Raw genomic sequence first — 27,847 nt, 5'->3', positions numbered from 1 at the left:
GAGCCATGGGTGTAATCTTAGTGGACAGTATGTTTGGCTAGCAAGACACTGTGCAGGGATTATAGTCAACATATGGTTTTTACATTAGGACTGTGTTTCCTAACTGGTTTTTACGGGCTAAGTCATGTCCCCAATCAGGGAGTGGATTGCTATCATCGCTGACTGTTGGTGATGGGTCCTACAGATGGCCTCCTGCCTGAAGGAATGCCTGAACCAGCTCATTCTCCACACATGGAAGCATCAGGCTAATTAGAGCACAACACAGCACACATGGTGTCCATAGCTAGATGCACAGGCAATTTCCGAAATGACTGCCATCTTGGGGCAAGAGCTTGACAATATCAAAAAATTATTTTTTTTAAAAAAAAAAGGTACCCTGTGGAGCTTTCATTATAGACAAAGCATGTTTTTAATTTTAAGTTTCACATCAGGAATAAATAAAAGTGCCACTTAATTTTGACATGTTGCAAGTGATGGTAGGACTTTAACGAGCTAAACATTTAATTGAATAGAATGTGTGGAAACAAGAAAAAATCCATGTCTCTGAAAGTAATACAGCATCATGAAATTGCAATGAGAGCTCAGCAAAGGCCTTTATACAGCTGTTGTCTTTTGGGTTCTCCCATCAGATCTCTACAGAGACTCGAGATTTGTATGACTGATTGTACCGGATGCCCTTCCTCATGCAATGCTTCCATTTATCTGGGATTGGGAGGTAACGGGTTCATTTTATTTCAACATAAATACGTTTTACTTTGGCATACATCTCATATTACAATTCACAACTTCACATGTACAAAAGGACAAGGAAGTAGCAGAGCTCATTCCATCCCCCTCTTCGTTTCATATCAAGTGCTAATACATTTGTTCATTCCTGTTCAACATGTGCCTGTTGCCAGTTCTGAAATAAGAAAATGATAAAGCAATATAGCAATGTGTTACAATGAAGTTGAGGTTTGTAAATCAATATAAATAAACTGTATAGCACTGAGGGAAGGTGGGCGAAAGGTTCCCAAAATAGCCCACAATAAGTGCAATCCATGAAGTAGCCAACTTTTTTTTCTTTTTTTTTAAACAATGATTCTACATGTTTTCAGGCTGTAAAAACCCCTCACCATACACTTTTCACAGACAGGTAATAACATTTTCTCAAATTTCTATCTTGTTTAAACGCTCTCAGAAAAGTTCAAACCTTTGTTTGAATTTTAATGATCACTCTTATTGATCAACACAAGAAATTATTGAGGCACCCACACATATTTCACTCCTGTGACCGTGCCTTTTTGTCCTGGCGCCATTCTGCTGTACTGTAGCGTGTTTGTATCCTTGTTAAAACATATTGCTGCAGACGAACACAAGATTCATTTACAAGCCAGCAAGCAAGCTAGTGATGACAAAGACATGGCAGGACGGCAGAGAGATTGATTGACAATGGTCTACAGCCAATCAGGACGCAGAACACAATGGGCGGTGCAGACAGACGAGAGAGGGAAGAGATAAGACACTTAACTTCCCACAATGCAATTCTTCTTAAGGGCCAGGCTCATGATATGGCAGTCTCTCACACATGCACACACTAATGCACTACTAGAAGCATGTTTTCAGTCACAGACTGTTTCCGTTTGCAGACACCCAAATTAGATTGTGTCTAGCCCAAACCGCAAACACCACATAGAATGCTGCCTTAAATACAATGTGACATTGCATCACATGCTCTTAAAGACATACCAACAGATTTTTTAAACTAGCCTGCATGTTTTGTCCATTCCCGCCAGAGTGAACTACTGAAAGAAATACAGTATTACCTGGAACATTGAGCAGCCAACAAATGGCTTTTAGATGAAGCAGAAAGCAGCCATTGGAGAACTGACACTAGCTTGGCAAAATTGGCTTTTAGCATCCCAAGACACAATATACATCTTCACCCAAGCAACTCAGACCCTCCATTATAGTAATAGGATTGGAGAATGCCGTCCCACATTGCCTTCCAGCACCGCCTCTGAGAGGTTTACGACGGCACAGTCATTTTTTAGCTGATTGTTTTTGCCCATTTAAGCTGGAACATTTCTCTTATCTAAAAGGCAGTCTATGGTTTTGGTGCAATTGTATCCATTATCTGCAAGTCACAAGACAACGTAGAACATGAGGCGCTTTTAGTGAGGACCATGTGTATGGCATTTAGGATTGACAAGATAATGCAGCTGCCCACAATGCTTAAAACACCTTTCAGTGAGTGCAGAGTTTTCTAACCTCGGCGGAGCCAATGCACATATTTTACATTAGAATCATAATCACAGCACACGAAATGTTGTACGAATGGCAACAGGCGAGTACATATACTGTAGGTTAAATATGTACTGTACCCCCTGCCATCCAGTGGGAGAGCATTGGTGAACTTTATGAACAAGACATATTTGGAGTAAATACAGTGGAACCTTGGTTAGCGTCTTTAAGCCATTCCAGAAGGCCCACCTCTAACCGAAACATACTCACACCTAATCAACTTTTCCCTTAAGAAATAACAGAAATCCAATCAATACCAGAAATTTAATGACAGGAAGCCAACAATGTTAACACAAAACACACTTCTATAATTTTGCAATTATAGTTTTATATGTAGAAAACAAAAAAAAATCTAGATACACGTAAATGACAAATGAAAGCGATAAATGAACATTTAAGGTCACTTATACCTTCACTGAAGACGTGATAGTTGCCAAAGATACGACGTGGCATCAAGACACCACCATCGTGTTTCCTTGAATTCAATAGTGTTTCTCGCTCTAACCAAGTCTCTGCTTTTCTTTTGATCACGGCTGCAAAATAAGCCAAAATGGAGCCAAAGGAAGTTGCGAGTGCCAGCATTTTCACAAAAAGGTCAGAAACACTAATGAAGTCAAGAAATAACTCATAGCAAAACACAACCCGTGCCGTTTGTGTTGATCTCGCTGCCGTATCATGTCTTCGAATGAAGGTAAAAGTAACCTTAAATGCTCATTTATCCCTTTCATTCATCATTTCTATGGATTTACAATTGTGTTCGGTATGTAAAACTAAATGGTAAATAGGGATGTCTCCGTTTTTGGCTTCCGATCCAATTCAACGTTATATAGTCTTGCTGATCCGATCACGATCCTTTTTTTTGTTACAAATATGAATTTGTGGAATTGCAAAATACTATGACTTTTTTTTTTTTTTTTTTAACAAACTCTCTTAAACGCAAAAGTTATATATTGATGGCCCCTTGTATAAAACAACCTGCGGTTAGAGCGGCACTTCCCGTGCAAGCTGCCCGCACCATGACACAGCAGTCCGGGCACAGTGAGGGGGAACTATCGCTGTAGCTACAGAGCCAAATATTCAAAGTGAAACTAACTTCACCGTGGTACACCGCGGACATGTTTGCATGGTGGTGTTGCATTTTCTTCTTGCGGGTGGCGGGAGTTAAGTGGCAACCAGCTCTGAGGCACATTACTCCCCCTACCATGTTGGAGTGTGGCCCAGAGTCACGATACAGCAACCGGATCGGCCCGATCTCGTGACGGAAGCCAACTTTATACGATCTTCAAAATAAAGCGTATCGGCAGCCGATCCTGATCGTGAAGGTTGAAATAAAAGTATCTTGGGAACTAGGCCTGGGACAATGATAATCACACAATTAATGAATATTGAACTTGATCATTTTGCCTGGCTCAATATATTGCCATGTGCATGCGTGTCCGTTTTCCTTGTCTCTCGCCTCCAACCAGGCAGCAACAGATTTCACTCTGTGCATTGGTTTCAGCACCTTAGCGTGTTTGTTCCATAGAACAATGTCATGAACGGAGTGAGCCCTTTTGTTAGTCATACTGTCTCTGTCTCGGTGGCTGGTAGCATTCACACATTTTGCAGCAGAGTGCTGCATAATAGAAATTAGTAGATTGTGATATATTGTCATACATTATTTTGCCATACATGGTCATATTTTGTCATTGTACTTTTCTAAGTACAATGTTAAAAAGTAAAATCTCGTCTCATCCTGCCAATCTCGTGCATCGCCTCGTCTCTTGCGACTCCCCTCGTATCAACAAATAAGTTCCATTTGAAGCCAGACATGCCCATGCCATAAACGTACCTCCATGGTGTTAAAACAATTTTATACTCAAGACATTAAAATATAAGAAAAGGCTTCATCTACTAAATTTGGGTAAAGGGGTTGAGATGTCTTGAAGCTTGTCCCTCGAGGTCAGTAATACTGTATAACAATGACCTTTTCGGACGGACATAGCATGGAGTCCCACTCCATCAAAACCCTCAATTTAAAGCTAAATGCCTGTATTTAAATTACAATGCCTTGGATTATGCTACAAATCTAAGCAATGCCAATTACAAAATGCTACACGCCGGCTTTTTCGTAGAAACTGAAAACAGCTTTACTGGTAAAATACAATTGCAAGTGAAACCTACTGTGTCGGCCTATTTGCTTGGCAGGGAAACTGAATTGTTTGGAGATTATGGTTCTTACCCAGGCGGTGTGCACTCTTGCTGCCTTTCAATTAGTGCCTGAGCATACCAACTAGAAAAAAACGAGTGATTTCATCGCTGATTTGAGTCACAACCTTTGCAACAAAATTACAACAGTGTTTGTCAAATTTACACATCCCGTTTCATTATGCCATCCAATTATGAAATAATGCTCTGAGCTATTGTGATGCACAGAACACAAACTCAATAGTTATTTTTTTCTGGCTGAGGCCAAAGACAATGCAAGGCAACAGCACAGCACTGATGACACGGGCAGTAAACACCACCTCCTTAGTCCGTAGAGACGACAGTTTGGACGTCTGCTGAAATACGCTTGCAAGATTATGTACGCACGTGAACTATGGAAAGCAGACCTCTGGCCAGCGAGTGAGGAATGATGAGAGTGACTGTGGCAGAAGTTAAGCAAGTGCATAGTCACATGGGCATGAACGCCTATGTAGACACAGCAGACTTGCAAAAAGGGTGGGCCAATGTCATTTGTCCCTCAAAATCCCAATCATGTTTCCTAATGACAATAATTCTTGACACAGACCGCAGGCTTTTGTAGAATAACACAACACTCTACTTGCTTACTTGCTAGTGCAAAATATTACTAAATGTATTCAATATAGGCTGCTCTTTGAAAAGGGGCCAAAAAGAATCAAAGTTACGCTTCAAATATAGAGAATTTTGATCAAACTTGATGAGGCTGTCATTTGAAGTAAATGTGGTCCTCGGTGGGTAATTCTCCCTGTAGTTGTCTTGCGGGCCTTGCTACCTTCTTAAAATATTGTCCCAAGCTAGTCTGGAAGGATAAGTTCCTCTTCTCCTCCCAGATTTTCCTTGTAACAGCGCTTGGAATCCATGACCCCTCTCCATTATTAGCATTCGATGATCATTATCCTAAATTATGGTCATGACAGTTGAGCAGTTCGGACCCAAACATATTGGCAGCCGTGTCTCCTCTGCCACACGTTTTTACTTCCATGTTGATAGCTTTCCTTTTCCTTGTCGCACTGGCGCTTGGGAGACATGAAGTGTCAAAGTTCATTTTCACGATACACGATATTGGGTTCACGAGAACAAGACAATACTTTAAAATGATTTTAAAAACAATACAATGACAAAATATAGGCCTGGAGAAACAATACTTTTTTTTATTTAACCGAGTCACACAGGTATATTTTAAAATGTTTTATAACTTTGCATGCATGACCCAACCATGATGCTTTTAACTGTTGAACGTAGCTGCTACTGCTAATCATTTATGTTGATGTGTAGATATAGTTAGCCACATGTATTACAGTAGATTAGCTTCATGTTTACGCTAAAAGAACTACAGTTGCTATGATGCTTAAGAGTGTGCTACTAGGAAATAGGTCCGAATTAAGACGCTCATATTAAATGTTTTCATAGCCGCCATACTGTATGCAGCGATCGTGTTTGGATCTGACAAATCTTAAAGGGTCCCGAGCAGAGAGCTAGTTCGTCATGGCTGGGAACATGAACTACAAATGTCATTTTTGCTCATTTACAATATGCTTTCAACAAATCTGAATATAGAACATAATTATTACAATACATAATATTTTTAAATGAATGTCAGGGACCCATTATGTAAGTTTAGTCAATACAACTTCTGCTTGGACATTAACACCGCAACAGCTGTTGGAACTTAAAAAAGCATCTGAAACGAGTGATGCTGGGAACACCGAGGTTGGCAAGGTTTATAGTGTGCGCAAAGCACTTAAAGGTGCGGTTCCAATCCTGCCTTGCATGCTTCCACTCCCATATAATGCCATAGCTTATGGTTTGATAGACTTCTGGCTGACCTGTTCCCGCGAGAGAGGTGTTCTCTAAAAGACAAATATTGTATGTTTATGTTGTCACCCCTACAAATAAGCAATGTTTTTCTTCCTCTAGTGTGGCTGAGCAGGCACACGCTGCATTCTTGTCAGTTGTTGCTAGTTCAGCGAGTCTCGCATTTATGGACCAAAATTCCGTTTTTAATTCATTTATGGGAGCGCGTTCGTTACCACAAAACAAACACCGTAAACGCAAGACCACCTGTACTGGCTGAGAAAACACTGCCTCTATGAGGCAAGTACTAGCAAGTATTTACCGAGAACCATCGTCATGTAGCGCTCCTCCACTCCAGCCTCCAGCAGCAACGGGGGCACATATGTGATCCCAGCTGCCACGCAGATCTCCAGGCCACAGGTAAGGGAGTTCAGCAGGACAAGGCGCCACTGAGACCTCCATCCAGGCATATTTACAGGGGCTGCCTCGCCTTTCCTACCCTCTGGGATGGCCACTAGCGACGGCAGAGACTAGGGCGGGGGCAGGGGTTAACTTTGGGGAGGCAGATGGGGCTGCCGGGGACAGACAGCAGCAAAGACACGTAGATGTCTTCGATGACCTGAAGGATTCATCCTCCTCTCAGCATTCTGGATCTGCAGAAGAGAAAAAGAAAGGCTTTCTCAAATCAGCACACAATCCATGGCAGGCGATGTTCATGTACTACAACAAGAGGCATACTTGGGGGGGGGGGGAAGCAAAGTCAATCCTCCTAGCTGTCAGCTTTCACAGCAAATCTCTGCACATTTCAAGATATTGTCCAAATACACGGAGATGACAGTGGCAGTCAAAAGGATGTGATTTTGATGCATCCTCAAAGCTCCCCGCCAACAGCTTTGGGACAGCAGGAACAACAACAGGCGGAGAGGAGATGAGTCAGCTGCAGCAATGCAATGTGGCAAACACACCAAACCATTTGCCAAGAGAATTCTTTCTCCCACTGCCGCTTTGCTTGTCTTTTAAGTGTCAAAACGCACAGAGTTTTTGCCTCAGTATTGTTTCTGTAATCTTCCCATAGTTCAACCTGTCACCAGTAGGGCAAGTAGGCTGTGACTGCACGTTGGGGTAAGGGTGCACATTTCTTATTTTCAGTTGCAGTTTTTGCACCTAAAGTAACCTCAACAATGAAAGAACTGCTTGGAGAGAAAATTCCTGTTGTGCAAGTTTTGAAAAAGGTGTCGAAGTTGTATCCATCACCTTGTGGCGGACCAAGTGAACTTAACACTAAAGGTCAATCACAACATCTGTTTCTGCAGTCTGTCCATCGGGAGACATGTGAACCACACCTTGATGTATCATTTTTCTAGTGACATTCTCCATTACGTGCCATATCCTCCAGACACTATATGCTGATACTACTCTGCCCAGGCACTTTAGAGTAGTTTGTCTCTGTAGGAAAATGTACTGGAAGAATATACTATGACTGTATATGTGACTTTGACTTAGAAGGCAAAAAACAGCTTAAATCTCTAAAGGGGAAAAAAGTAGGCTGAAGATAACCATTATCGTTAGCCACCAGTGATGTGTGATTCGTTCTTTTGAAGCAGACAGTTCAAGAACAGTGAGAACATGACAAACACAGAAACAACAAGGTGCTATATTTGCATTTGGTGCGACATTTCTCTTCCAATGCTGCCCATCTGTTCCTTCCTCGCAACACTGACATCATCTCTTTCATGGGAAAAAGAGGAAATTAAAAACTGTCATGCAGTGGAACCTTGGTTAGCGTCATTAATCTGTACCAAAAGGTCCAACTCTAAGCAAAATGTACTCTTCCCAAATCAAATTTTTAAAAAAATCCAAAGGAAACTCCAAGTAATCCGTTCTCACCTCAAGTCTCTGCTTTTCTTTTGATCACGGCTGCAAAACAACCCAAAATGGAGCCAAAAAAATGGAGCCAAAAAAGTGCCAGCATTTTGATAAAGGAGAGGAACACTGTTGAATTCAAGAAATAATTCTGGCAAAACACAAAAGGTGGGGTCCGGGTTGATCTCGCTGCCACATCATGTCCTTTATTACCTTTTGTGGACAGCTAGCAAGATAGCTGGTGGGGATACCAGCTGGATCTTATTTTTCCAGACGTGGTATCGGCAAATTCCCATCCGTGTTTGTATTTTATTAGATAATATTTACAATTGTTTTATGCATGTAAAACTATAAAATTGGGTTTTGTGTTAACATTTTTAAGACTTGTGGCATAACACACCGCTGATGACATCATAGACAGCAAGGGAGCTGACTTCCTGTTTCCAACAAGCCGCTAACAAGGACATTTTGTAATTAAAAATGCGTTAAAAACACAGTTGGATCAGTAACACAATAAGATGCACAGCATGTAGTATGCTAACCAAAAAATGTACGTAAACTAGAGCCCGGTTGATTATGACGTATCATCCATTAATCAATATCGGTGAATATGTAACCGATGTGTTGACTTATTTTGCTGCGTGTAGATTCTGTCGCTCCGTTCCTGTGCGTGTCTGTGCTGCACCCTGACCGATTACCTGGCCCCTGCACATTGCACACAAACACCCCGACCAGCACGGTGCAACTCTTCCTGTGGCGCCCACTCGGCTGCAGCAGAGGACGACTAGAGAAACATGAGAAACTGCATTTTTTTACACCATGGTAAGCCGTGACTTTGTAAAACACTATAATACCACACTTTAGTGCCCCATGAGAATAACGTCCTTGCCGTCAGGGCCCGTCAAGGAGAACATTCTAGTTTTTTTCCCCCACACACGCATCTCTGAGAGATAAAGATAGATGCAACTGTTAATCTACAATCTAAACCACACGTCCACATTTATTATAAGACTATTATACAGCGTTTTAAAGTGAAATAAAGATATCTGCAACTAGGCCTGTCACGATAATCAATTACTACTCAAGACTAAACACAGTTGTAACTTGGGAACAACAATGGTTGTTACATACCAGCGTCTCTGGCCTTCTCTCGTTCATCATTTCACGAGTCTTTAAAAGGAAATTCTAGTGGTACCTTTTGTTGTCTACTAAATCTACCAATTATTTACTTTGTACAACCACTTTGTTTCACAGTTATGCCATCAGGGATTTCAAAGACGGGAGTGGTTAGCATGTTGGCCACACAGTCACAGTCTGCAGATCGGGAAGACCTGGGTTCGATTCTCCCTTGGGCATTTCTGTGTGGAGTATGCATGTTCTCCCCGTGTGCGCGTGGGTTTTCTCCGGGCACTCCGGTTTCCTCCCACATTCCAAAAACATGCAGGTGAGGTTAATTGGTGACTCTAAATTGTCCATAGGTATGAATGTGAGTGTGAACGATTGTTTGTCTATATGTGCCCTGCGATTGGCTGGCGACCAGTCCAGGGTGTACCCTGCCTGTCGCCCGAAGTCAGCTGGGATAGGCTCCAGCATTCCCCCGCGACCCTAATGAGGAGATGCGGTATAGAAAATGGATGGATGGATGGATTTCAAAGACATGCAAATGTCACTCTTTCATGAACACATGTACAGTTATGTGATGCTTATTTTTAACAATAAAAGCCAAATTCGAGCAAGCACCCACTCCGTTTGAAACCAAGTTCAGAATAAGTAAAATGGAGAGGCTAATTAGTTAGCTCGGTAGCTTGCTATGCTAGCGGCAGCCGTCTTCTCTCCCTGCAGTGATCCCATAGCTTCGCAATGTGATGTCAACAAAGAATAGTTGTTTGGAAAGGCCAAAAAATGTCAGGGAAACGTTAAAAATTAAGAGCAGGATTCGCTGCTTGTTGAGAAGAGTGATGCATGCTTTCATGATGAGTGTCCAATAAGACCACAAAAAGTCACAAGATTTGTCAAGAAATATATACGACTATATCAACAAAGTTGCCATCACTGAGCCCTCCTGCTACATCTTTGTCTGGTGTGTTAAGGAAAGTTACGGAGTTGTAACGACAAGCTGCATTTACAGACAGTCCCACTATAATGTGCTTATGAGCGAGGGCCAACAGGTAGCGCCAGATCTATTTGTGGCGGTATGGGAAACGCTGCATTGCCCATTCAGTTAATAAACACTTTGCAGTTGACCCTGGAATGGGATAATTCAATTTTGATAATTTCATTTGGCAAAACGGATTCTGATTTGAACAAATTCAAGGTGACCAGTGTCCCAAAACAGACCGTGTTCTACTGCAGTGAATCCCACTGTTTTGCGGCACATTAGCGTGCCGTGAGAGATCTTCAGGTGTCATGTGCTTCACAGTTCCATATAACCTTTAAAAATGATGCTTTTACAATATAACGTTGCAAAAAAATCTCAAACTTTGGGCAGTAGAGGCGTTTGTCAACGTTCCTGCTGCTCCATTACCAAGCCTTATTCAGTCTCCTAAAAAGCTGTTCAGGGTGGTATTCTTGCAACACAGCTTTGTAAAAGCTGTGCCAGAGAGAGGAGTGCTGTTTAATGAGGTATGGCTAAGACATGTGGCCAGCCAAAATGAGGCTGTCCTAAGCTTGATCAGCTGTGACGTAGACAATCACAACCCATGGTGGTGAAGCACATCTTCATGCAGATAAGCTAGATTCCACCACAGCCATCCAAAATACAGGCTTACAACCACGTCACTACTACAACTTTTTCACAGTGAATGAACAAACACTGGGTGGGGTAGGGGGTCTCCCAACATTAAGCTTGGCTTGGACCGGAGCAGGGGAAGGAGTTGCTTCAACATGACGTCAGCGATACAACCACAGTTAAGACTGCGGCTGCAGAAACCTCAGCAGGTTGAGCTGCTTGTGTTTTTGGCTCAAAGTGAATGGCTGCAGCTCTTTGGCTTGGCTCCCTTTCGAGTTCCTGCACTCTAATGGGCCTGATCGTTGGCACGAAGGGGCAGAAACGCCAGCCTCGATACAGGCAGCTTCCCAGACGTACTTCCTACAGACCTTTCTGGACTCGGAACAATGCATACAGAACAGCATAATGACAAGCAAGAGGCCTGTAACATCAGTTGAGCTAGTGTCTACAATGCACTCACTTGTCCATGAAAAGCTTCACTGTGTACGAGGGAAGCCTAAAATTCTTATGTGAAATTTGATTGATTAAACATTTGTACGAAGGAGGCAGAAAAAACTTGGCCAACATTAAGCAAAATGCCTTTGCTGGGGCGGGACTTAGCATCTAATTGTCCATCAGTCATTGACCATTTGTGTCGTGATGATAAAACATTTGAAGATATCTGTATTACATGTAGCTAGCATATTCCAAAGCATTTAAAGCACAACCCGTAGGGGGCGCCACAATTGTCATTGCAACAAACCTAAAACTGTGCAAATCAACATAAAACAATCGTTCTGACAGTCACTGCCATGGGTTAGGTCTGGTTTGATATTGCCCCACACAAACGTGGTTAAACATGGAAATGACAGGCTGCACTACAAGTCATCATAAAGTCAAGATGCCTCCCGTTTCCTCCCGCAAATTAACATCTTTGATCATTTGGCAAAACAGGAAGAGAACATTTGCAAGTTGCACACATGATTTGTGGTGGAAAGGAGGGTCAGAGGTCACAGTGACGGATGTGGGCTTAAGATTACAGGATGGGGGTAGGGTCAACACTGCCGGCGGTGTTGCTCTTCAAATGAGCAGACACGCAGCACAAATCAATGTTTAACAGAATTGTCAGACAAGTTCCTTGTCATTATCCAGTTGTCTTTAACAAGACAATTGTGTTAGAAATATTTCAACAGTTAAAAATGACACTTCTTCTCCAATGTACCAGAAAAGCTCTTATTACCTCCGCCAAGCGCCGCACAAAGCGCAAGTCCAAGTTATGTTTTTGCTAGCGTTTATCTGTTAACTTGAAAAGTTCAGAATGGGTTTGGATGAAATTTTCAGGAAATGTAGGAAATGGCATATGGAAGAACTGATTACATTTTGGGGGTGATCACAGTCTGGATCCAGAATTTTTTTTAATTTTTAAAATTGAAGTTTCGGCATTTGTGAATATAACTCCACAAAAAATGCTCAGAGCACTTGTTCGGGACATTTAGCTTTTCTGGTACATTGCGATATCATGCTAGGTGTTAACATGCTGATGTTAGCACGTTAGCATTGATAGCACGCTAATATTAGCGTAATAGCATTTTTGGCTATTTTCAAGGGTAGACATCAACATGAACATTGAGCACTTTGATATTGTTTTGATACAAAAAATACATTACCTTGCCTTTTTTAATTAGAATTTTATTGAAATTGCCAACATTTTTCAACATTTTCAGCATGTATGAATGTGGGAGGCGGAGCTCAGTGGCTCTGTGCTTGACAATGCAACCTTAGCCAGAGAAGCTGATCGCGGATACACAGAGCGCCCTCAGAAGTTGATCAAATAAATATGAAACTGCATATTGTTTGATGCAGGTGTCACGGTTCGGTACGCATGTGTATTGAATGGTTCGATACAGATACACGTATTGCTACACCCCTAATAATCGCATTTTTAGCATTTTCAGGCACTTATACAAACACTTAGCACTACTCCAGTATGCTGGGTGTGAGCATGCTAATGTTAGCATGCTAGCATTGTTAACATTCTTTAAGTCATTCAAAACAATTTCATGGTATGTTTTCACGCTCAAGGAATCTAAAATAAATGTAGGACGAATATTTATGGCGTAAATCACAATACGGGGCGAACTATGGCGCTTGGCGTAGGTCTATGCTCCAAGTGCTTTTGTAGTTTTATCCATGAAAAATGATGCAAACTGTTGTAAAGACCATGTAGATAGCTGATTTCCTAATAAAGTAACTACACTATGTTTAGCACTTTCCTGAGCCTCCCCTGACATTGCGGAGGTACAGCGACCACATGCACACACACAGTCAAGTATGGACTTATCAGGTGAACATGACAGGAATGCAACAGCAGTCGGGGTGACCTCATTTCTGTGATCCTGCTCACCTTTGACTGAGGCCAGCAACATTTTGAGGGGCTGCCAGTTATGGCGCTGGCCATGGCAAATAACACAACAATGGAAGTGCAGCACAGTTCAGCCGTGTAGCCTCTTGTGAGTCAATGAGGCTGATAACGTGGCTCCCCACAGACTGTTGCATTCCAGGGACTGAAAACCTATTGTGGTGCAGCCAGAGGACGACTAAGAGCTAATGCAAAAGTTAATGAGTTTTCATTCAAGCATGATCAGGTGCGTTTACATGTATTCAACAGAGCAGTTAAAATTCTAATTTGGTTGAAATCAACATTAAGCTGGTAGATGGCACGCCAGCCTTCTGCTCACAAACTGTAGCTCAGATAAACAGTGTGACGGGAGTTTTACAGTCACGATGTGCATTTGTTGTTTTTAAACGTGAGAAATAAATACATTTGTAAGTGAACATGGTCTAAATAATGTAAATAATTTTTTGATAAATCGAGCAACTGGTTAGGCCCCGGACGGACCGAATCAATATGAACCAAACACAAACAGTTAGTAGTTGGGTCCGCAACGCATCAGACAAGAGGCAAAAATGTTGATCGCTGTTGTCAAAGCTGATGTGTGCGAATATCTTGTTTTACCGAAATAGGTCTGCTTTCATGGATGACTAAGGAAATGAAAACATATTTACAGTTGAGAGGCTGAAATCTGAGAATATTTACATTTTTAAATCAAAAAACAATTAATTGAACATCAAAATAGATGTCGATTAATTGGATAATCGATTAATTGTTGCAGCTCTATACTTCATGTTCGTGATGACCCAGAACAAAACGGATTATTAGGAAAAATGATACTCACCATCCAGAGAGCTAGAGGCTAAGAAGGATCACTATACGTATTGCTGACAATGGAGGATGAAATCCATTTTTCTCGGTATATAAAAATCACAAAGCAGTCGTAGCCAAGCTCCTTGTGCCACTGTGTCTATTTTTCTTTATCTTCTGTCTATATGCACTGTTCCCGCCTCTGCTACTTAGCCACCTCCTTTTCCTCCATCCCTCCCATTAGTCACTCTTCGTCACTCTGTCTCTGTCTGTGCCTGTAAGGTGGGAACTGCAAAAATCCCAAAGCACGTGAAGAATCATTTCTGTCCTCCCGTTGCTGTGCAAATCAAAACTGCTCTGTAGCTAAAACCGAGAAGACTAGTCAGTTAAGACACAATAGTCACCTGTGCTGCGTAACATGAGTCCAGTTAGAAGACAAAGAACGAATTGATACCATAACATGCCCTCACAACTCCCCAAGCGAGTCTTCTTACAATCTTTAAGCATACTGGAAAAGTTGTGTATTGTACTCCCTGACACAGGAACATGTTAAACTGCAGGGCACGGCCATCTCCCCTCCATTCTCATTACCTCCCTTTTTCTTAGTCTTACATAAAAGGCGCCATCCCTCCTTGGCTCCAAATTACACTCTTTTCACCCCAAAAATACACCACCACCACCACTGGCTAGCATATGTTACCAACAGCGGTTTAAAAAGAAAAGATTGTACCAAATAATGTCCATTGGCCAGCAAGTGTTCAGAAACAGTTGCACCGCACCTTGACATTGGGGCCAAGAGGCAGGGGGCCAACCTCCACATATCGGGCGGGGCCATACCGCTCATCGCCATTATATACTCCGTCGACGAATTCCTCGCCTTTTCGTTCGCTTTTAAGCAGACTGTGCCTCACTTGAAATACTGTATGTACAATATGGGATTAGGCCACGGGTAGGGCTTTTCGCCACACATGGAGCAAAATGTACCGCTAAACCGCCAGTCCATACGGTGGATTGTCCCATGCAGGGGGTGGACCGAATGTTACATCCCTAGCTGCCACTCATGGCTGTCTCAAATCTATGTGCACGCACGTGCACGAAAGCAGTCTCAGAGAAGCGGCCAACAATTTGCAGCCATGTTGTTGTTACCATACGCTATACATTCAATCCTTGCCAACAAACATAACTAATGCGCCGGGTAAGCTTCAATCGTGTTCAAAAGTTAACACCCAATAGGCAGGCATGAAACAGTTGCCAACAGTCCCTTTAAGCACCCACTCCTGAAGGACAACTTGTCTGTCACTTCTTCAACCCTTTTCCTGGTTCACTAGCTTAGCCAGCATTAAGCCTATTTGAGTAGGCACATATGCATGCACGCACTTCACCTCTAACAAACCGCTATGCCTCTACCCCATGCCAGTAAGACAGGGCTAGTCCCCTACAGAAAGGCTTTTAATCTGATAAAATTAGGGAAGGAAAAAGTGGAGCGGAGGGAGCTCTAAAAGGGAGAGTGGTTCGTGATGGGAGGAGGAGACGGGGAGTAATATCGTTACATTACAGCTAGCTTTGAGGAATCACCATTTCTGGGGCCCAGAGGTTGATCAATATGAAGACAGAGTGTGGGTTAACAGCTGCAGCGCTGCAACAGGAGGAGCTTCCCTTCCCGGGAATCCCACTTTAGATAAAAACTGATGATCACCGCTGCGACCTGGAGGACAAACAATAATGCTTCACCTACGCTCAAACTCTTGCGCTGATAAACGGGGAGTTTGTTAAAGCAAGGGCAGACAAAACAAAACAAGGTCCTCGCTTTGAAAATGTATTTGTCAGAGGTGGATGATCTCTTCAGTGTAGGACGAGTCGCTCCGAGGAGAAATGTTTGTCTTGAACATAAACCGCTATCATGACAACAATTCACTGGGAAGAGAACACAAAAGTTTCCATTCAACCAGTCTTTGCCACATGTATGGAAACCAATGAGATGATTCAGTCAGTGGCCTGAAAAAGATGATGGTCATCTAAAACCAAGGCCACAACAGGACGTACAGCAAATACGTACATATTTTGGCCACACGGGTTTTTGGTGGTCCCCAAAATCACTGCATTTTTTTTGTTTGGCGACCATGAAGGAGTACGATCTTGACACGTACGGAGGACAAAAGAAATATCTGAACATGCGTTGGCCGCAATAAATAAGTATGTGAGGTACATGTCTGGCACACGACACACATACAAAGTCCGCATGTGCAACGTACGAAAACGTTTTCATTTTGCCCAAACCGGACACCAGCAAAACGTACAAAAGATATACAGTACGTTGGCTGGGTGGACGACGCATGAGTTTGACATGACAAAGAACCTCGAAAATCAGCACGTTGCATGCGTTCTTTACGGGGTTTTTTTGCACGTAGACCGGCCGCAGGAGCCCGTACGACCGGTTGTGGCCTAGGGTTAAGGATAACACTCAAGACCTATGGGCAGAATGAATCTCACACACAAATCCCGAGTATCGGATTACATCGGCTTGCATCTAAAACCTCCAATATTGGCACGGCGCTACAAGCAGTCGATTCCAGACTCCTGCCCAGCACAGCCCCTGTGAACACAACAGCAGCGTGTGCTAACGTGTTAACAGAGTACCAGGGAGTAGGAGTGATGTCGCCCGTGTGTATTTTATTTTCGTTAAAGTCTGAAGAAGATGTTGCAACTGAGTGCGAAACTTGGCATGCACAAGGTTTCCCGTGGTGGCACAGAACCGGAGAAGTTTAATACCACCGCCCTCATCCCGCATTTGAAGCAGCATCACACAGGAAACTCCCACAGGACGACAAGAAGTCATTATGACAGAAAAGGTGACCAGCCCCTTTTGTTGGTGAGTAAAGTCGGGTTTAAATGTTTAATTCAGCATCTCGAACCTTGCTACATTATGCCTAGCTGCCACTACATTGTTGATGAAACTATACCCCCCATGCATGAAGACGTTTTTCTCATACCTGCTGTTGCTGATTATTGGTCTCTGAGTAATATTACTTGATCAAACCTTTTCTCAAATTTAGGCCTGTCACGATAACCATTAAAATGATTAATCAGACAATAAAAAAAAGGTTGATAACTATGACGCACCCCTACGCACGATAAATTGACATGTGCATATATGCCTGTGTTCCATCTGCTCGTTTGTCTGTACCACACAGGCTGGATGACAGGAAGGTTCACTCTGAAATGAACGGAGAGAGTGCACCCTCTTCTCCTCTCATTCAGCCTCTTTGTGGAGGCGGGGCTAAGTAAGTGGATACAGAACACAGAGTGTTCGCAGTGAGCATCATGAGCCAGCAAGCGCTAGCATGAATGAAGGCACAGCAGCGATGATTTTTAAGGCGAATGCAACATCCCCAGTGTGGAAATATTACATCAACGGAAATTATAAACAGAATAAACAAGTTGAGTGCATGACACAGATTTTAAGTCATTCCTGACAATCATACACCAGCGGAGAGTCGATGGTCCTCAAAAGAAACGATAAAACCGATCACAGTGAGCTGAGGAAAGAGGTGAGCCAGACACACCGGCTTATATTATGCCAAATAAACAATTTAAAAAATGTCTAAGCGATGCCGATAATATCCATTATCGACGATAATTTGTAGCACAATTATCGACGAGCAAAATGTGTTATCGCAACAGGCCTACTCACATTCCACACGACAAAATAAGTTATACAAGTATGAATAATTTTTGCTGATACCAGTATCTGCAGATATTAAAGGCTGCAATATCGGTATCAGATTGGAAGTGAAAAAGTTGTAGCCCTTACTCTGCTTTCTCCCACAAAAAAAACAACCTCCATCCACACAAGTAGAGTTTTTAAAAATAAAGTTTGTCCACATAAAACACCATCGACTGCCGTGCGCATTTTGACCAATCGGGAGCCAGAAAAAGCAACTACAGCTGATTTAATCGTGCATTATAATGCTTTTGTTTGTTAATACATTGATATATATATTAGACCTATACATTATATTTAAAATCAGTGCTTGCTTCCACACAGCCCAGAAAACACTTTTTTTGTGTGTTTAGTTTTTTTTTAATCGCCCAAGTGTTAAGGCGCAAACATGCACAAAATGAAACCAACACTTCTGTTGTTAATTGTGGTTGTAAAAACATGATATGTCGCACATTTCTTATGACAAACCAACAAGCTCAGTTTTACCTGTCCACAAACACACAGCTTTTTTTAAGGACAAAAACCTACGTTAGCGTGTCAAAGAGAGGCCAAATAGCACCAAAAAAAAAATTCAGCATCTGCCAGTATCTTTATGACATGAGTTGCCTCTTATCATGTATCAGAGAGCATCAATCGTAAGAATCCTTATAAGCTTTGACAATTATTCAAAGAAGTCACTTTTGACCAAACAATAGCTTTGGCTAAAAGAAACAAGCACACTGTACATTCCAAGAAAACATTTCACTTCCGTGGCACCCATTTCCGCAAACATGCATTCTCCAGCGCCGGCCAAACCCAACATGGCCCATAATAAGCTATGATAAACTGCACCCTGTTTTGATAAAAACCAACAAAACCCAAAGAGTGCACCAGAAATAGAGCTAAGAGGCGACCTCTGAAAGCATGGCAGCAAAGAGCCATTTAAGCTGAAATGTCAGCCACATTATACAAAACACCAAAGACGGGACGGGAGGAATCCATCACTCACTTGTGTACTTCCACAACAAATTAACCTTTAAGTAAATACGTGACGCAGATGTTTAAAAAGAGAGACCCATACATAGCCATTAGCTTGCATCGCAATTATCCTAAGATGTACAGGAGGTCACATGATGAAACATAACACTATAACGTTGAAAATGTGTTCCATTCAAGGAGTCATCTGGTGCATAAGACCACATCATCATTAATGGTTAAAATATTTTTAAATGTTGAATCCATCCATAAAACTGTACCATGAATGATGTCATTTCCTTTTAAAGATTCAACAAGCAGCATCTGTGTCAACCTCACAGTAAATCATAAATTAATTGGGGGGTGTCGTGGAAATAAACTGACAACTGGAATAAGGGTGGGGAAAAAAAATACAGCCCACCAATAAGACAAGTGTCTCCCATACATTTGTTGATTTGTGGCGGCCTGCCACGCTTCTTACATTTCTTAGACTTGCTCTTAGATTTGACGCGACCTGTTTGCCCTTGTTCACAAACACATTACAATGGGTCTTAGATTGTCGTTACAAATCCGTACAGTAGATGGCGTGCTGACTCTGCTGCTTGAAAGGGATAGTTCCAATTTTTTGACATGATGTTGTATGACATTCCCATTAGCAGTGCAGTGCATCAACAGTGACTTTGTCTCGTGAGCTGACGAGCTCATGATGTTCTTATGTTTCAAGTACACGGGCCAGACGTGGCCGTCAAAGAGGCCGGGGGGGGTCTGGTACTTCTTCCCCACTTCGTCTCGTGAGCTGATCGGATTTCGTTGATGAGGAACGTGGTTCCAGTTAGCTGGTGGAACCACCCACGACGGGAGAGAAAGTAACGCTGAGCGATTGTGAGGATTGTGAGGCATTTTTTTGGGATGCAAATGTCTTACTCTTTTGAACGCATATTGTTTTGAGAAGCCAAAGTCTTTGCTTAAGTGGCCCCAACAACTAACCGGAACTATGTTCCTCATCACCGAAACACGACCAGAACTCTGCTCACGGGAGGGGGGGGGGCTAAGTCACTGTTGATGTACTACACTGCTGATGGGGATGTCAACATGTAACAAAAATTGGAACTATCCCTTTAACACAACTAATACGCTCATACCACAATTGGCATCACTCTGGAGTTTTGCATCATTGCAAATCAGACAATTACATAATCTACCTAACACCACAGGTAGATTGCGGTTCTGTGGGAAACACTGACAACCCACATGTGAAATTATATAGTTTTGTGTGTAGGCTAATAATGGAAACAAGTCTAAAATATGTGAGATACTTCGATCAAATAAGACCAAATCTTTAAAATGGAAACTATTTATTTTGGCCACGCTTTTCCCCTTCCTAATTTGATCATTTATAAACTTAATTGCACACCACTAGGAAGGACATAAATACATTTTAGTCAGCCCAACTGCCCGGTATGAAAGCTGATGTATAACACGGCGGCCTGCTGTCAGCATTCTGGGAGAGCAGGAAGCACCCCATTCTACCAAACAAAACAAACCAAAAAAAACACCTGCCAGCGAACAAAATACTTAATTAAGATAAATCTTCCCTTCCTTCCATTTTAATTACGTACCCAGAATCATGCGTGCGTGGCACATCATGTTGCCAAACTGCTAGACAAACAGCACATTGTTTACGATCAACAATAGTGTCAAACTAATTTCATTGTGTGTGTGTGTGTGTGTGTGTACTACCACTTTAAAGTAGCCCCCTACACACATTTTGACTGAGATCGTGAGCTTGATCTTTTCGCAGGGCAAAGAGCATCTCACATATCAAAAGGTCTTCCCCCCCACCATACATTCTATAGCATCCATTTCAGCTTGCTACATGAAAGGGAATCTTTGTAATATCCAGTGTTTACTGCAAAACCGCTCTTTAAAACAAGACCACAAAAAGTTTAAAACTGCCACTGGGCGTCTGTCTTGAATGTTTAAGTCAGCAACAAGGAATGGCAACTTCAATATCTGACCAGATGCAGGGTTTTGAAGCTGTGGTGGTGGGCTACATATTGCCGCCGCTGTATCGTGCTGCTGCTGCGTCTGCATTTTTTTTTTTGTAAATGACAAATAGCAATTTTTTATGACTTATTTATTAACTTATTTAACTTTTTTCAACAACCAGCAGAACATGAACCGAGAACATTGCAAAACTGTTAATTTAATGGCAAAGTTGCTGAGAGCACTCAAAGTGAGTCTAAAATGTTGAGCCTCCTTTTTTACCTGACCTATTTAGTCCATTAGTACTATATGAGTATTAGTAGAAAAGAACAACATTTTGTACTATTTGACACAAACCTACATTTAATTGGATGCCTGTTTAAGAGTAATACGAATTCAGGGGAAATAAATTGTTCAATAATAAGTTTAGTTCAAAATAGCACAGGTAACAAAATAACTTAAATATTTTTGTAATAGAAATCTATCCAGTATAGACAGTATAAATTCCGATTCCAGGGTTATGATAGCACAGGTGTATCCAACTTGCAGCACTATGAAAGCTACTTTGCCAAAAGGAAAGAAGTGTGTGTTTCATGTGACTGCTAACATTTAAATTGCACTTTATTTACAAAGCACATCTCCAATCAGTGTGCTCATTTGTCATTAAATACAGGTGTCGTGTTTGAATAGAACACTTATAAAACTACTAAGAGGTGAAGCCAATATTTGGTGAGCTACCTGTTAGAGACCCCTGTGATAGCATCACTGTCTAAAGCTGCCTTGTACACCGCATTTCTGTTGAACAACTTGGACACACAACTAGTGTTTTGAAGACGAGCCATAGTTGTTAATAGTTGTAATGATAAGAGCGCAGGATTGTTAAATGACACTTTAAAAAAGTAAGTTGTGATGATGATCAATGATTGATGTATCCCATGAACATAATAGCCACTGCGAGCTCGCTAGATGCTGCCAGCCAGGCATGTTGTGTCAACAAAAAAGCCAGAAAGTCGAATGAGGTTGAAAAGTGAGCGGTCACACACGCTGGCATAGATGAGTTAGCATGTAACAAGTTGTCATCAGTTGTCTACACATTTTACAGGTTATTGTTCATTCTCCCGATAATAAGAAACAAAGTGAAAGTCACCACAAGACGTGTCGTGTATCTGGTCACACAATGCGCAAGTGCCAGCAATGTAGACAGCGGAGATTCAAACCCAGGTCTTCCCTATCTCCTGACTGTGTGGCCAACATGCTAACCACGAGGCCACCGTGCGGCCTTGATTGGATAAAAAGCCACAAATTTCTTTGCATACACGAGAGTGTGACGATGCAGTGCAAGCATCCTTATCACTATGGGAAAATACTGAAGGGCAAGCCAGTGATATCCCTGCTCCAGGCCGTGCACATCTCATCTTGGACCTAAACTGTGGCTTTCGCCGCCTAGTGTGCGAAAGCAATGCTTCCCATTTTGATGGGGAATTACGGAGAAGTGATAGGCTCATCTGCCATCTGTTCTCTGCCTTCCATGCGTGCTGGACCGGAGGCTGTTTTGCTTTCAATGCCATGCAGTCCCATCTACGCTTGAACCACGTGGGCAGAACTAAGTGAAGTCAGTGAATGGAATTAGTGAAGGAGGGGCCGGGTAGGAGTGAAGCGGTGCACACTGGTTGGAACCCCCCCCCCCCAAAAAAAACAGTGAAGGGGATCCCACAAAAAAGCAGAATTTTGGTCAAATTTTAGGCCATTTTGCCTGCAGAAAACACATCTCATCATACATTCTAAATATGTGATAATACTCTTAAAACGTACAGCACATGTTGCACTGTTTAAAAAAAACACAATTTTCACGTTTGTCTTTATTAGGGCTGTCAAAAATAACGTGTTAACTAATTTTTTTCATTAATTACATCACATTTTTTGTGATGTGCTCCATGTCAAGCCACCGGGGGCACAATAGCGTCCGACGCTATTTTCTAACTTTATTCTGACCTGAACACATCAACAGCAGTCCAATTCCAACGCCACACAGTAGCTGTATCTCCAACTCACAAACACGTCTCCAGTACCCCTCGGAACCACACTTCATCACTAGACGACAGCGAGGCGCATTCAGGGGCACTCCGACCATCACAACGTCGTCTTTATGACGCCTGTATGTGTGGTGTCAATCAACAGGGACACAAAACAATACGTAGATATTCTTATCACTCACTTGGAAATACATCTACACTCAAAAGTGAATTCAATGTAAAAAATTGCAAGGTGTCTTTGAATGTGACCCCTCATGGCTCCTAACATGGTTGAAGTGTGATTCAAATGTGTTGCTACTATTAAAGAAAGGAGTGTTAGGTGAACAGATTTTCAGACACGTGTGCTGTCTTTTCACATGATTTAAATTCTCGCTTCATTTGGAGCTGTTAATACATACATATAATATATTAAAATAGTGTCCTGTCATTCATCTTTTTGTTATATTATTTGCATATTTGCAAATGGCGATTAATCATGTCTACTTTGAAAAGTGTGATTCATTTGATTAAAATTTGTCATCATTTGACAGCCCCAGTCTTTATGCTTCACTGAGTTTTCTCATCAAGTGTTGAGACTGCATATTTTTCAGTGGTCCTTGAACGCACCATATTTTATGTGTTACAGTAAAAAAAAAAAAAAAAAAAACTCATGGCCATTTTTTCTGTGTTATTGTGTTATTGTTGTGAATGTGTCACTTTTTTTGGCTTTGCTGTGAGTTCCTGGCCGCATGTGTTTGAGTCTGGTCCAAGGAACCTGTTCTGGTGGTCGTGACATCACAACCAAGATGGCATCGATTCAGAAACCTTGCGGAGGGGGCGAGTCAAAATCACTTCATTTCAATCCTATTTCATAGTGGTTCATCTATGACAGCAGTATGACAAAAATGTTATTATTGTTGTAATGTTGTTATTGAGTGAGTACTTTGATTTGATGTTGGTGTCATGAGCACATTTAAGTTACAGCGTTTTTACTGTCTTTACTGTAAGTTTAGCTATCCTACCCACAGTATTTACAGTAAGTAAGTTTTAATAGCAACTGTGGTTAACTTATTTTTCTACTTGTATGACTGTTATTCGTGGTTGACTAAAATATTTCCTGTAAAATTAGTAAGGGTTTTTTATAAGGGCGACAATTTGACCATTTCTTATGGGAAAAGATCTTTGAAAATCCACACCAATCGGAGGCGGACCATTGTGTTGAATGGATTGTGTTTCACCTTAAAAGGTCTGTGCTTGAGTCACCTCAGGTCCTGTAGAGATAACATTGACAATGTTTGTGTCTGTGACATAAAACACAGAGCAGCAAATTAGAATAGAAGAGAAATAACCGGCCCAGCTGGCCTCCCAAGAACTGAACCAGCGCAAATACACCCACACACGTTGGCAAGGAACAAATTAATGTCAAGGCTGAAGATAAAATAGGCCATTTTCATGTCTTTAAATCAGAGGAGACATTAAAATGTGCATAATGTTCCTTCACACTCTTGGCCATAATCCCAAGAGTGAGAACTCAGTGACGTTTAGCAACTTCCCGAAAGAAGGTGTGAACATTGTATGATATTTTTCATTAAAAGGGGATTACTGAAACACGCATAGTAGATATATTTTGGGCACAAAGGGGTGCAATTCCCTGTAACAGCCATGACAATGTTGTCAAAATGCCCAAAAAACAAAGAAAAGCTGAGGAATAATGTCACAGAGCTGACATTCTGTGTTGGTGGGGTAGCAGATATCTTTTCTTTCAGCTTTGGCCCATTAGGGAAGCATGTAAGAGCTCTTTCTCTTTGCTCCAGCTGGCTGCAGAGCACTATTACAGGGAGGCTAGCTGGACTTTGACCTTGCAGGCTAAAGAAGGCTGGGGGGAAAAAAACGTTTGTGCTCCTCTGTTACTCGTCACTGAGACATTCAGGAAAGAGAAAAACAGATTGGTGAATATTCAGCCCCTTCCCCCTGCTGGTAAGGACTCATGGTGGTCTCATAATGTGCCTTTGAGCACACATTTTCCAGGGGCTATGTTGCTTTTGATTAGAGGTTGCTACTTCCCCTTCTGTTACTACAAATGAGCTAACTGTTTTATGCTTTGTTAGCTATACGGAAGCATTCATTTTATGAGCAACAGCCGGGAGAATTGATTTGACTGTTTAGAGTGAGTGCGACACGTTGTGCACAAATTAACTCATTTGCCACTTGGAACGACATCGATTCTGCACAAAGAATTAACTCTTTGCCTGCGTTATATGCTTTCTCTTTGGCTTTTTGCAACACTTGGCACACCAAAACACGTGCAAAAATGGGCATGAACCACTAAAGTTAGTTACAACTGTTCTTCCATCTGAATATTAACCGTGGTTTTGCTGACAGTGTGTTGAATACTACATTAAAAATTACCTTAACGATATTGGGTGATTCTCCTGAAAGTGGTGCCAGAGAGCGTGCCATCACTTTGAGGGGCATGAAGCACAGGCTACAGTGATTTGAAGCTGTACCTATATAAAAATATGCTGCAAGCACACTGAACAAACAGGGGAAACAGTGTTGAATACTTTCTCCTTGTCTGTTGGCTACAAAATACGATCTGATGTCAATTTCAGCCCGCTTGCGCATCGCCATTTTGTGGCGTGCAAGTGTGCTACAAAGATGATGAAAGAAATAATACAAGAGTGGAACTTGAGCTTCAGCTGCTGTGATTTCTGAAGTACAACACCTCACCGTGAAGGCATTTTGCTGCATCCAAAACATGTACTGTACGTTGACCAAAGTCTGCGTTGTGAGCGTAAACACAATGTAACTAAAATGCAAATGAGGTGATGTCTGCATTGACACCAAAGTATTTCTGGGTTTTTTCTCCAGTTTTCGTCAAAATTCAGACAATAACGTAAGTGGCACCGATTCAAAATCTGAAATCCATGATAGGTGTTCTGATGCATTTTTCTACTGATCTAGTTTTCCCTAATCAATACACTTTGGGGGTGCTATTTTTTTTTTTTTTACATCATGTTTCCATGCAAGGTCAAGTGTGTCACTCTTGTGCCAAGTGCTTTGAAAAACGCAGCGTGTAGTCTCACACGGAGTTTGAGGCGGGGTCCACCCACAAGGTCTGTGTTTCGTCGCCATTACGTCACCATATTCAGTTTTGTTGGGCTGGTCAATATGGTTAACTGTCGCAAAAAAACTTGACTGCATGACTGAGTAATTTTAATTTATTGTGTGATTTCATTCATTCATTCTCGTCCCAGGCCTACTGCCCATGAGACTTTGTTTCCTGAACAAGAGATCTTGTCATGTTTTAATCTTGCGAGCTCTTGTGCAACCTCTACCCTATTAAGCATTAGGGGTGGGGGAAATAATTGACTGTTAGATGCATCGCGATGCTGACGTTGACGATTATTAATCAATTCATTAATGCCCATAATCGATACTGACGGAACAAAAAAAAAAAAACAGAACAAAAACAGAAAGCAGAAGTGCCGCCCGGACAGTTTATGGTGGTGCACCAAAGTGTAATGGGCGGCACACACGGGAGGCGACAAACTGCGATTGGAAAAAAACTCCTCGCCAACGCATAGCAAACCCTGCACACGGGTGGCGACGAATGGTTGTGACCAGCTGCACTGGCGAGTGACGTCAGATCCAGAGCGAATAGTATGAGTCTCCCACAGTTTTGATTGGCTGTCAGGTGTGGAGGGAATTTGGGGGTGTCAAAGTAGTTCAAAGGAGGAAAAGCGGCCGGTGTTGATGGAGTACTTACTAGTATTGAAGATAAACTTACAGAAATGTCCGTTTGAATTAATGTAAACTTACCCAATATGTTTATTCAGGCACCAACGAGTTCCCTTGCCACGGCTTTTTTCTTTATATCTCTATTTTCTTTTTTTAGAAATGTCAAATAGCTCCGGGAAATTAATCAATTTCATGGTTATTTTAATCATTGCAAATATGCTTTGTTTTAGTAGTACACAGTGAGTAAAAAATGATATATAGAAAAAAAATATAGAAAAAAATTGACAAACTATTGATCAGGAAGAAAAGATGCATTGATAATCGTTTTGTCACCGCATCGCAGGCCTCTGAATCGTAAGGTGGCCAGAGATTCCCACCCCGATATTGCCCGAAACAAATGACCATGGCCAACAAGAACACTACTTATGGAATGCATAGGCTATGAAAATACCTGTAAACCATACATGCAAGCGTTGTGAAGACCTTGCATCGCCATTCTAGTCTTTAAAAAAAACTCCTTTCTCATACAAAGGAGTGTCTCCTGGGTGTCTGTCTTGTAGAGGTTGCATACCTGTGATTGTTCATGGCTACACTTGATACCAGACCAACCGCAGCACACAAAGCATTGATCTAGGACAGAGCCTCTACTACTTTTCCATAACTGAATAGAGTTTCAAGGCAAAAGTACGATACAATAACTACAATGACATAGTGGGCTGGAACTTGGATGTTTGTCAGTGGGTTCATCTGCTGCCAAGGCCCTCAAAGCCTCTTTGCAAGCTCCCAGTTGGCCATGTTGTCCTTTAGGAAGGAGGGACTTGAAGATACATGAGCTAAACCGGAGAGCTTCAGCCTGTGGATTAACCAGAGCCCTACATTAAATAAAACAAGATGTAAAGCATGCAAAGATGCTCTGGCATTAGCTTCCATATGACGAGGTAGAAAGCAAGAAAGGTTCCGCTCATCTTTAAAAATATATGCAATGTGATTTCTTGAGAATCCAGGTACACGAGGAAAGCTCAACAAGCCCTCGTCATCAAAGTTTAGTTAAGAGCCTACGACTGATTAGAAGTGTTAAGCCTTCAGTCTGCCTAAGTAGCTTGGTGTCCTCGACGGTGAGCGATTATCCCTGTGCTTGGTTTGGCAGAGTACTGTATATTAGACTGTAAAAGAGCCTAGAAAGCACAACCAGCTGATCTAGCAGTAGCATTCCTATCACTGTTTCACAAATCAATTGTGAAGCCCTGCTGGAACAACATGGAGAAGTGGTGCAAGAATGCAGCTTAATGTTTTGTAGGGCCCGATGACTTCCGCGTTCACGCAAATAAAAAAGGAACGTGCTGTTAAAAGTGGTATCT

General features: G+C 41.9%; 2 protein-coding genes across 3 annotated transcripts in view; both read right to left on the bottom strand.

Moving 5' to 3' along the window:
• slc45a3 (solute carrier family 45 member 3) overlaps window positions 1–27,847 on the bottom strand; it is a 41,799-nt gene that overhangs the window by 8,110 nt on the left and 5,842 nt on the right. Inside the window, exon 1 of one of the 2 annotated variants that reach the window (XM_054777893.1) lies at window positions 6,626–6,773. The exons of the other annotated variant lie outside the window; for it this stretch is intronic. Within the exon in view, the coding sequence (XP_054633868.1) occupies window positions 6,626–6,773 (148 nt within the window). Of the gene's footprint in view, window positions 1–6,625; window positions 6,774–27,847 lie in introns of those variants that run through there. 2 annotated transcript variants of the gene reach the window in all.
• c5h12orf4 (chromosome 5 C12orf4 homolog) overlaps window positions 6,901–27,847 on the bottom strand; it is a 50,027-nt gene continuing 29,080 nt past the window's right edge. The window contains exon 16 of the transcript XR_008570554.1: window positions 6,901–6,956. The gene's annotated coding sequence lies outside the window, so the exon portion shown is untranslated. The remainder of the gene's footprint in view (window positions 6,957–27,847) is intronic.

The sequence above is a fragment of the Dunckerocampus dactyliophorus genome, chromosome 5 (assembly GCF_027744805.1).
Source record: "Dunckerocampus dactyliophorus isolate RoL2022-P2 chromosome 5, RoL_Ddac_1.1, whole genome shotgun sequence".
Taxonomy (NCBI): domain Eukaryota; kingdom Metazoa; phylum Chordata; class Actinopteri; order Syngnathiformes; family Syngnathidae; genus Dunckerocampus; species Dunckerocampus dactyliophorus.
The sequence above is the reverse complement of the archived record's forward strand: the minus strand, read 5'-3'. Positions and strand labels throughout refer to the sequence as shown.